The following is a 12,136-nucleotide window of genomic DNA, read 5'->3' as shown; positions in this document are numbered from 1 at the left end:
CATCTCTCTGTCTCTCTGTGTCCTCTGTCCCTCGGTCTCTCTATCTGTCTCTCTCTCTCTGTCTCTCTCCATCTCTCTGTCTCTCTGTCCCTCGGTCTCTCTCTGTCTGTCTCCATCTCTCTGTCTCTCTGTCTCTCTATCTGTCTCTCTCTCTGTCTCTCCATCTCTCTGTCTCTCTGTCCCTCGGTCTCTCTATCTGTCTCTCTCTCTCTGTCTCTCTCCATCTCTCTGTCTCTCTGTCCCTCGGTCTCTCTATCTGTCTCTCTCTCTCTCTGTCTCTCTCCATCTCTCTGTCCCTCGGTCTCTCTATCTGTCTCTCTCTGTCTGTCTCTCCATCTCTCTGTCTCTCTGTCCCTCGGTCTCTCTATCTGTCTCTCTCTCTCTGTCTCTCCATCTCTCTGTCCCTCTGTCTCTCTATCTGTCTCTCTCTGTCTGTCTCTCTCCATCTCTCTCTCTCTCTCTGTCCCTCGGTTTCTCTCTATCTGTCTCTCTCTGTCTATCCCTCTCTGTCCCTCGGTCTCTCTCTCTCCATCTGTCTCTCTCTCTCTCCCTCTGTCTCTCTATCTGTCTCTCTCTGTCTCTCTCCTCTGTCTCTCTCTCTCCATCTCTGTCTCTCTCTCTCCCTCTGTCTCTCTCTCTCTCTCTCTCTCTCTCTCTGTCCCTCTCTCCATCTCTGTCTCTCTCTCTCACACATAATGACAGACACAGTCAGGCAGCGTTGCGTTACTGTACAAAATAATTTATTTATCAGCGTTAAAATCCCATTGCTGCTCTGCTCAAAACACAGAACAATATAGTCCCTCATTTAGAAAAAAAAACTTTTTTAACACATCAAAACAACAACAAGAAAGGAAAAGATGGTGAAGGGCTGCAACAGTTTTCTTCTTGAGGTCTACAGTATCAAGGATTAGCCATAGAGGATATAAATAGCACTGACTTTTACACAGAAAATAAGACCAATGGACTCCCCAGTAAACCCAATGGGGATTTGCTCTACCAGCCAAGTGTCAACAGTAAAAACTCATTATTATGTTCTATTCTTCATGAAACGAGTCCACAGAGTATATCCAGCTAGCTGTTAGCATCGGCCTGTTAAGTTTACCGGGCTTTGCAGGGTAGCAACAAAACTATTAATATTTTGTCAGGAATATTGTAGAATATTTCCTCTGCTTTTGCTTAAAATACGGTTTCTGAGTGAAACCTTTTTATGAAGTAATTAGCGTCACATGAAAACCCAAGCATGACGTTTCAACCAAAACAACGTACTTTTCTATATGTCAGCATTACTACACCGCGGCTCACACAGACTGTATCCACTGGCTCTCAGTCCCATCAGCAACGTGGACCATTTTGCACACAGAATATCAACCTGCAACTCACAACAGTTTCATTTTTTATTTTCACTCAAACACCAAGACGGTATAATCCACAAGCAAATATAAATGATGTCATTTAACGAGAATCGATCAATAATCCATAGTGACTCTTTCGGGTTATGGGGAGTCCCCTTGTTCCTGCTTCCAAACTGCCTCCTGGGTTCTGCAGAGTCTCCCCCTGGCGTCATGTCATTTAGAGAAACCTTATTGGCTGAGGAAGGAGGATAAGTTATTATGGAACACAACACGCACAACAATGAACATCCCTTCAGCCGCCACGTCCCCCCCTGTCTAAATGTTCCAGACGTCACAAAGTCCACCTCAGTATGGCTCAAAGGAGAAGATTAAGGTCCAAAACATTTAGGTACATATTCTTTTATTTCGTTATAATTTATATATATTTTTGTTGCTGTTGTCCCAATCAAAATAATGATTGTCAGCATTGAACAAAAAAATTGATAATACTTGTGCTTGTCACAGTTGGTATCATAATGCCGCCAGGTCCTCTTCTCGTGCCTCTTGTAGCTCTAGTTTGTCATTCTCCCCATAGGCTACTAAAGAGTTGACCGGAGGTTCAAAGGTCATTGAAAAGGTCACAGGGGTCAGCTTAGTGGAAAACCAATCAGAGGAGAGGGGGGGTGAAAACCATGCGTTGAAAAAAGAAAGCTGTCACTGGAGATGAATGCCACCATGCAATATTTATACCTAATCAAATCCACCTTCCAAACGATCGGTCAGACTAAGGTCATCTGAGCCAATCACGTCGTCTGTCTTCACTGTTTCCTCTCTCTCCGGTTTGCCAGTCACTTTCTCATCAAGTTTTGATGAGGGGGGGGGGGGGAGGTGGGGAAAATGTCTTATTTTGCAATTCAAATTAACATATTCATGTTGAAACTGTTTTTTTCTGCTATTTTTTTTCTCCGCCTGATGTTGTTGGGTCTGTAATAGTGTCAGAGAGATGCCGTGCTTGGGCTGAACCCTGTTGGCTGTGTGTTAACCGTTGGGAGACTTCCTTAGCCACTGGAAGATCTGGCGTTCGTAGAGACTGTGCCATCTCACGTTGGCCTCCACGATCTCCACGGCCCGGGCCAACGCCGGCCCCGCTCCACCTCCACTGATCTGGATAAACTCCTTCAGCTGAAGAAGGGAACAGACAGGAACAGACAGGTGAGGGTATCCAGGCAACAACAGAAGTCATGGAAAGAATACTGTGTGTGAGGGTATCCATTCTGGGCAACAAAACCAGGAAGCATACCTGATGGAAAGAATACTGTGTGTATCTAGTGTCTAGGTACTCTAGATACGTTTTAAAGTGCATTCTGGGAAATAATTCAAACGTTAGACCCAAAACAACCAGCAAGCATACCTGTTGGAAAGAATACTGTGTGTATCTAGTGTCTAGGTATTCTAGATACGTTTTAAAGTGCATTCTGGGAAATAATTCAAACGTTAGACCCAAAACAATCAGCAAGCATACCTGTTGGAAAGAATACTGTGTGTATCTAGTGTCTAGGTACTCTAGATACGTTTTAAAGTGCATTCTGGGAAATAATTCAAACGTTAGACCCAAAACAAAGCTGCAGAAGGGGCAGAAGAATTCAGACCAGAGTTACTTCCACGTAAATGTAACTTTATTTCCATTTCATGAGCTTTTCTCTCTGCGTGTAATCCGACCTTGAATTTATGTGTGGGGAAAAGGTACGCATTTTGGGATGGAGAGCAAAGAAAACTGAGCCCTTGTGGAAGTGTGTCTTCAGATAAACCGTATTCTGACCTTGACTTAATTCCCTCATAATTCCACCACCTTTAAAAACGCAAGGAAAACGATGAATAAGGTCGAACAACCTGCCGGGTTCCAAGTGAGAAGAAGAAAAAAAACCCAGCCACTTTATTCTCTATTCTGAAGCCAACATTTTATATCATGTCATCCTGACATGGTTAATGTACCTGTCTTCATTCTGTCACGTCCGTGTGGTTGTTCCTGGGGGTCTCTGGCAATAGTGGATCATATTAAACAGATTACAAGTCAGACCGAATAGAAGCAGGTTAAACCTGGAGCCTGGCACACCAGGTCCGTGATTACTGAGGGTAGATTTATAGATTCCTGGTTCTACTTCTATTGCACACGTTCCTGTAGTTTTTAGGTTCACCGTAAAGGCTTATGTTTGATTCATTCTTACGTTCCCAACCCTAAATAATCTACATCTGATTATTTATAGATTTAACAATTGGTGCTGGAAAGGAGAGGAAGATGTGTGTATTCACAGTAGTAGTGGCATTCTTTCATCCCTATTCTGAATCTGTTCTCTTCATATATATATATTCTGTCAAGAAGATTCTAATTGAAAGTAAACAGTATTTAAAGAGATAGCACTAGATAAATGTACTGAAAACCCTATTGAATGACCAATTCATGAGAAAATATTTTTTTGGCCAGCATATGGGAGGGTATTCAGCTGTCGAATTAAATTTATTCAGTGCCCGCAAGGGAGCCACAGCTGCAAAGTCAGTTAAGCACCTCCATATGGTAAGTCTGAATACAAACTACTGAGAAGTGCTTCAATCAAAAACATGTAAAAAAAGACTAGATCTTCACCTCCCGAGGGGCGCAGCTGCTGCATTGCAATGTGCTAGAGGCGTCACTACAGACACTGGTTCAAATCCCAGGCTGTGTCGCAGCCGGGCCGCGCCTGGGAGGCCCATGAGGCGGCAGAGAATTGGCCCAGCGTTGTCCGGGTAAGTGGAGGATTTGGGCGGCCGGGATGCCCTTGTCCCATCGCGTTCTGTGGCGGGCTGGGTGCAGTGCACGCTGACACGGTCACCAGGTGTGCGGTGTTTCCTCCGACACATTGGTGCGGCTGGCTTCTGGGTTTAGCAGGGCAGTGTGTCAACAAGCTGCTTATCAGGCTGTGTTTTGGAGGACGCGCGGCTCTCGACCTTCGCTTCTCCCGAGACCGTACGGGAATTGGAGCGAGGGGACAAGACTGTAACTACCAATTGGGAGAGAAAAAAATGGTAAACAAAATGTAAATAAAGAAATAGATTTCCTAAATCTGAATCTGGGCCGAGCGGAACAGACAAACATGTCCTTTGCTGTGAATTATTACTTTGGAAGATATCAGAGACACTTGTGGTCATTACAGAATAAAATAATGTTTAAGAAAGAAGACAAAATATCTCTGGTCCAGATAGGGTGGTAATATATGCCATTTAGCAGACGCTTTTATCCAAAGCGACTTACAGTCATGTGTGCATACATTCTACGTATGGGTGGTCCCGGGGATCGAACCCACTACCCTGGCGTGACAAGCGCCATGCTCTACCAACTGAGCTACAGAAGGACCCACATGGTGGCGGTCATGAAATGTTAAAAATGCAAAACAGGCTGCAGGTGTCACGGTAACCGATGGTTAATCAACATAAATGTGTTTTGCATTTCCAGGCTTCTTCTGGTTAATTCACCGGCAGGGACTGGGAGACTAGTCAGGATCTAGGGAAAGATGAACGGAGCAATGTACAAAGAGAGCCTTGATGAAAACTTGCTCCAGAGCGCTCATGACCTCAGACTGGGGCGAAGGTTCACCTTCCAACAGGACAACGACCCTAAGCACACAGTCAAGTCAATGTAGGATTGGCTTCAGGGCAAGTTTCTGAATGTCCTGGAGTGGCCCAGCCAGAGCCCGGACTTGAACCCGATCGAACATCTCTGGAGAGACCTGAAAATAGCTTGGCAGCAACACTCCCCATCCAACCTAACAGAGCTTGAGAGGATCTGCAGAGAAGAATGGGAGAAACTCACCAAATACAGGTGTGCCAAGCTTGTAGCATCACACCCAAGAAGAATCAAGGCTGTAATCGCTGCCAAAGGTGCTTCAACAAAGTACTGAGTAAAGGGTCTGAACACTTATTTTTTGCCAGAAAATGTAGAAACCTGTTTTTGCTTTGTGATTATGGGTTATTGTGTGTAATAAAGGAAACATTGAATCCATTGAAAAACAAGTCGGTAACGTAACAATGTGGAAACAGTAATGGGGTCTGAATACTTTCCCTAATGCATTTTCACCCATCAGACTATTCTCCATTTAACCTTGTCTTTACTAATATAAACTAATAAAATGAGTTCAGATTTAGAATGGCCCATTATCAAATGGCCAGGAACAGGGGAAAGAGAAAAAAATGGTCTCTCAAACTCTGTTCCTGCAGCTACCCAGTACTCTGTATGCCATGGTCTCTCCAACCCTGTTCCTGTATCTACCCAGTACTCTGTATGCTGTGGTCTCTCCAACCCTGTTCCTGTATCTACCCAGTACTCTGTATGCCATGGTCTCTCCAACCCTGTTCCTGTATCTACCCAGTACTCAGTACCCTGTTCCTGTATGTACTCTGTATGCCATGGTCTCTCCAACCCTGTTCCTGTATCTACCCAGTACTCTGTATGTCATGGGCTCTCCAACCCTGTTCCTGTATCTACCCAGTACTCTGTATGCTGTGGTCTCTCCTACCCTGTTCCTGTATCTACCCAGTACTCTGTATGCCGTGGTCTCTCCAACGCTGTTCCTGCAGCTACCCAGTGCTTTTCACAATAAAACAAAATTTAATGTAACTGTTGACAGGCCCTTCTCTCTGCATGCTGGAGAAAGGAACGAAGAAGAGAGAAGAGGAGATGGTGGTGAGATAATTATCAAAATATAAAAAATCCCCAATTAGTAGACTATTGAAAATCAAATACAAATCCCCTATAATTGTAGGAAATCTCTAAATGTGTTTAATTTAGGCTAGACCAATTCTGTACCAAAGATAACTTAAATCAGTATTTAAAAATAGTAATAATTCTGCCGTGTGTAATATGCAGTGGTCTATGTATTGTGTAACAGCACAATTATTATTTTAATTCATGTTTTCTTTTTCCAGGCTTGGGCTCATATATAGGCCTACTGTATGCATAAGCCGTAATATGCAGACGGATGTTTTGAATTACTCCCAGACACAAAAACAAACAAGAAGTTTCTTTGAAGTTCAGAACATCAGAAAAGCTTTTTTTTTGCCAATTAGTGACTGCAGAGAACAAATAACAAACAAAAAACTCATACAGTATAAAACATCCCTTTAAGGTTTAGGTCTCTTCTCTAGGGTTCTGTCAGATGGGATTACTGGACTGGTACTGATGCCCACTGATCAGTGAGAAAAACACTATTACTTTAAAAAAAAGAGACTATTACTTTGTGGTGAGAAATAAAGGTATGGTTTTTAGAGAACGTTGGATTTTAAAAGGAGACTCTGTACCAGACTGTCTCCATCAAATCAATGTTAAGACAATTTAACAGAGCAGGACAGATTAGTAAATGGCATGTACCTGTTATAATCATACTGCTATTTAAAAGGCCAAAAAACCCAAGTTAGCATATATTCAGATTTATTTCACATTTAAAAAAAAAGTGTAATTTACAATGTAGTTAAATATATCACATCATACAATAAGCCAGTGTGTTACTGAAGACTGGGACACCTGAGTGAACCTTGATAAATAAACATACCTCATTCAGCTCCGTCTCTGTGTTCAGGAATTCAGTCACCCCACTGATTAGCTTAGAGGTCATGAATAAGGCCTCTCCGTACCTAAACATGGAGAGCAGAGGTTTTGTGAAGAAAGGCTTTTACAAACACTGTTGTTCTACTCGGGCTTCGCTGAACACTGTTGTTCTACTCGGGCTTCGCTGAACACTGTTGTTCTACTCGGGAGCTGAACACTGTTGTTCTACTGCTGAACACTGTTGTTCTAGGCTTCGCTGAACACTGTTGTTCTATTCGGGCTTCGCTAAACACTGTTGTTCTACTCGGGCTTCGCTGAACACTGTTGTTCTACTCGGGCTTCGCTGAACACTGTCCCAAAGAGCTCTGGGGGAAGATCAACCATCAACCGTCATTTTCATTCACTTCTACAGTATCTGGAATCTAGTTTGCATCAAGTATGTATCGTCTGAAACCACAACTGAAATCACAACACAATTTTAATGATACTCTACAAAATCCACACGTACAGTAGTGTATGTGAATTTGTTTACAAATGGTTAAATAGATCCCAAATGGTCCAATAGATCCCATCCCCAATAGATCCCATAAACTAGAATGCAAAACAAGCACTGAATTATACAAACATATAAGACATATAAGTAGAAATAATTTACTGTAAAATATATCTGACATACCATAATATCTACTTCATTGTCCATGTACATTTACACAAACACAATACACTATAATACATCACTATGGAAACAACAGGAACACTATAATACATCACTATGGAAACAACAGGAACACTATAATACATCACTATGGAAACAACAGGAACACTATAATACATCACTATGGAAACAACAGGAACACTATAATACATCACTATGGAAACACAGGAACACTATAATGCATCACTATGGAAACACAGGAACACTATAACACATCACTATGGAAACACAGGAACACTATGCATCACTATGGAAACACAGGAACACTATAACACATCACTATGGAAACACAGGAATACTATAATGCATCACTATGGAAACACAGGAACATTAGTACACAAATCACACTACCGAAAACACAGGAACACCCTAATACATCACTATGGCAACACAGGAACGTTAGTACACAAGTCACACATATTACAGTCTCTGAGGCCTTAAATCTCTTACCGGGAATTCAAGATGTCCCACTTCTCCCTGAAGTACCTCCAGGCTAAGTGTCTTCCATGCGGGTTCCTTCCCACGTGGATGATGACATCGATGACATCTTGATCTGGGACCAAATCTGAGCTCAGAGAAAGATTCAGCAGCCTGGAGGATAAGAAGAAGAAGAGGAAGGACTGTGAATAAAAGAGTGTATATTATTGTCCTCATACAGGGCACTGTTTATTTAGGGAATCATCCTTACAATGGTACATCTGGTGTGAGTACAAAAAGTACAATAAGACATGGTCACCTCTTACTAAATTCAGAAGTTTAAAGTACTCTCTGGGTAATGTAATCCAGCAGTAATCTGACTGATAAATCTGTGGGTAATGTAGTCCAGCAGGAATCTGACTGATAAATCTGTGGGTAATGTAGTCCAGCAGTAATCTGACTGATACAGTATGTGGGTAATGTAGTCCAGCAGTAATCTCTCTGACTGTAGTCCAGCACAGTCTCTGGGTAATGTAGTTCAGCAGTAATCTGACTGATAAATTATTTGGGTAATGTAGTCCAGCAGTAATCTGACTGATACAGTCTCTGGGTAATGTAGTCCAGCAGTAATCTGACTGATACAGTCTCTGGGTAATGTAGTTCAGCAGTAATCTGATTGATAAAGTCTCTGGGTAATGTAGTCTAGCAGTAATAACCTGCCCAGGGACTGCAGTTGAAAATTAGCCGGCTGGCTAAAACCGGCACTTTTACTGAAACGTTGATTAATGTGCACTGTCCCTGTAAAAATAAAACATAAACTAAACTAAAACTAATCTGACTGATAAAGTCTCTGGGTAATATAGTCCAGCAGTAATCTGACTGATAAAGTCTGTGGGTAATGTAGTCCAGCAGTAATCTGACTGATACAGTCTTTGGGTAATGTAGTCCAACAGTAATCTGACTGATACAGTCTCTGGGTAATGTAGTCCAGCAGTAATCTGACTGATACAGTCTCTGGGTAATGTAGTCCAGCAGTAATCTGACTGATACAGTCTGTGGGTAATGTAGTCCAGCAGTAATCTGACTGATACAGTCTCTGGGTAATGTAGTCCAGCAGTAATCTGACTGATAAAGTCTCTGGGTAATGTAGTCCAGCAGTAATCTGACTGATAAAGTCTTTGGGTAATGTAGTCCAGCAGTAATCTGACTGATACAGTCTCTGGGTAATGTAGTCCAGCAGTAATCTGACTGATACAGTCTCTGGGTAATGTAGTCCAGCAGTAATCTGACTGATACAGTCTCTGGGTAATGTAGTCCAGCAGTAATCTGACTGATACAGTCTCTGGGTAATGTAGTCCAGCAGTAATCTGACTGATACAGTCTCTGGGTAATGTAGTCCAGCAGTAATCTGACTGATAAATTATTTGGGTAATGTAGTCCAGCAGTAATCTGACTGATAACAGTCTCTGGGTAATGTAGTCCAGATAATGTATTTCAGTAATCTGACTGATAACAGTCTTTGGGTAATGTAGTCCAGCAGTAATCTGACTGATACAGTCTCTGGGTAAGCTGTAGTCACACACAGTAATCTGACTGATACAGTCACTGGACAATGTAGAGCTGTCAGCAGTCACAATAGACACAGTCAGACCATAGAGCTGTCAGCAGTCACAATAGACACAGTCAGACCATAGAGCTGTCAGCAGTCACAATAGACACAGTCAGGCCATAGAGCTGTCAGCAGTCACAATAGACACAGTCAGGCCATAGAGCTGTCAGCAGTCACAATAGACACAGTCAGACCATAGAGCTGTCAGCAGTCACAATAGACACAGTCAGACCATAGAGCTGTCAGCAGTCACAATAGACACAGTCAGGTCATAGAGCTGTCAGCAGTCACAATAGACACAGTCAGGCCATAGAGCTGTCAGCAGTCACAATAGACACAGTCAGGCCATAGAGCTGTCAGCAGTCACAATAGACACAGTCAGGCCATAGAGCTGTCAGCAGTCACAATAGACACAGTCAGGCCATAGAGCTGTCAGCAGTCACAATAGACACAGTCAGGCCATAGAGCTGTCAGCAGTCACAATAGACACAGTCAGACCATAGAGCTGTCAGCAGTCACAATAGACACAGTCAGACCATAGAGCTGTCAGCAGTCACAATAGACACAGTCAGGCCATAGAGCTGTCAGCAGTCACAATAGACACAGTCAGGCCATAGAGCTGTCAGCAGTCACAATAGACACAGTCAGGCCATAGAGCTGTCAGCAGTCACAATAGACACAGTCAGGCCATAGAGCTGTCAGCAGTCACAATAGACACAGTCAGGCCATAGAGCTGTCAGCAGTCACAATAGACACAGTCAGACCATAGAGCTGTCAGCAGTCACAATAGACACAGTCAGGCCATAGAGCTGTCAGCAGTCACAATAGACACAGTCAGGCCATAGAGCTGTCAGCAGTCACAATAGACACAGTCAGGCCATAGAGCTGTCAGCAGTCACAATAGACACAGTCAGGCCATAGAGCTGTCAGCAGTCACAATAGACACAGTCAGGCCATAGAGCTGTCAGCAGTCACAATAGACACAGTCAGGCCATAGAGCTGTCAGCAGTCACAATAGACACAGTCAGGCCATAGAGCTGTCAGCAGTCACAATAGACACAGTCAGGCCATAGAGCTGTCAGCAGTCACAATAGACACAGTCAGACCATAGAGCTGTCAGCAGTCACAATAGACACAGTCAGGCCATAGAGCTGTCAGCAGTCACAATAGACACAGTCAGGCTGTAGAGCTGTCAGCAGTCACAATAGACACAGTCAGGCCATAGAGCTGTCAGCAGTCACAATAGACACAGTCAGGCCATAGAGCTGTCAGCAGTCACAATAGACACAGTCAGGCCATAGAGCTGTCAGCAGTCACAATAGACACAGTCAGGCCATAGAGCTGTCAGCAGTCACAATAGACACAGTCAGGCCATAGAGCTGTCAGCAGTCACAATAGACACAGTCAGGCCATAGAGCTGTCAGCAGTCACAATAGACACAGTCAGGCCATAGAGCTGTCAGCAGTCACAATAGACACAGTCAGGCCATAGAGCTGTCAGCAGTCACAATAGACACAGTCAGGCCATAGAGCTGTCAGCAGTCACAATAGACACAGTCAGGCCGTAGAGCTGTCAGCAGTCACAATAGACACAGTCAGGCCATAGAGCTGTCAGCAGTCACAATAGACACAGTCAGGCCATAGAGCTGTCAGCAGTCACAATAGACACAGTCAGGCCGTAGAATAAAGAGACACATCAGAGACAGACCTGGTCTGAAGAGGAGAACGTTATTAGAAATAAAAACACATTAAGACAGACTCAGTCTAGAGGAGAACGTAGAAATAGAAACACATTAAGACAGACTCAGTCTGGAGGAGAACGTAGAAATAGAAACACATTAAGATAGACTCAGTCTGGAGTAGAACGTAGAAATAGAAACACATTAAGACAGACTCAGTCTGGAGTAGAACGTAGAAATAGAAACACATTAAGACAGACTCAGTCTGAGTAGAACGTAGAAATAGAAACACATTAAGATAGACTCAGTCTGGAGTAGAACGTAGAAATAGAAACCCATTAAGACAGACTCAGTCTGGAGGAGAACGTAGAAATAGAAACACATTAAGACAGACTCAGTCTGGAGGAGAATGTTTTAAATTCAATGACCAAAAATACAGTTTTAATACCATGTATCATGCCTCAGAAAGCATGAAGCTGATGAGACCGAATCAAATGTAGATATAGCAGGGAGGGCAAATGCAGGGAGGGCAAAATGTTCACCAGGCAACAGACAATGATTTGTTCTGAAAAAGACATATATATCCTGTTTCTCAATTCACCATTTTACATGCAGGAGGGTAACAGCAGCACGTTGGTTCACCAGGAACTCACACTTCTTTTGTTCTGATATATATATATATCCTGTTTCTCTTCACCATTTTACATGCAGGGAGGGTAACAGCAGCACGTTGGTTCACCAGGAACTCACACTTCTTTTGTTCTGATATATATATATATATATATCCTGTTTCTCTTCACCATTTTACATG

General features: G+C 43.0%; 1 protein-coding gene and 1 long non-coding RNA gene across 2 annotated transcripts in view; both read right to left on the bottom strand.

The window, feature by feature from the left end:
• Positions 1-723: 723 nt before the first annotated feature.
• On the bottom strand, positions 724-8,207 carry LOC123994316. Its single transcript, XR_006831636.1, has 3 exons — positions 8,072-8,207; positions 6,911-6,992; positions 724-2,513 (listed from the first exon to the last, which is right to left on the bottom strand). It is a non-coding gene; the product is annotated as an uncharacterized LOC123994316 (long non-coding RNA).
• A 2,958-nt stretch (positions 8,208-11,165) lies between these two features.
• The window catches only part of LOC123995854 (thyrotropin-releasing hormone-degrading ectoenzyme-like), a gene marked incomplete at its 5' end in the record, with an annotated part of 45,973 nt that continues 45,002 nt past the window's right edge, over positions 11,166-12,136 (bottom strand). Inside the window, 1 exon segment of the mRNA XM_046299534.1 lies at positions 11,166-11,216. Coding sequence (XP_046155490.1) covers positions 11,166-11,216 — 51 coding nt within the window.

Source organism: Oncorhynchus gorbuscha, linkage group LG14 (assembly GCF_021184085.1).
Source record: "Oncorhynchus gorbuscha isolate QuinsamMale2020 ecotype Even-year linkage group LG14, OgorEven_v1.0, whole genome shotgun sequence".
Lineage (NCBI taxonomy): Eukaryota > Metazoa > Chordata > Actinopteri > Salmoniformes > Salmonidae > Oncorhynchus > Oncorhynchus gorbuscha.
This window is presented reverse-complemented; position numbering and strand designations above follow the sequence as displayed.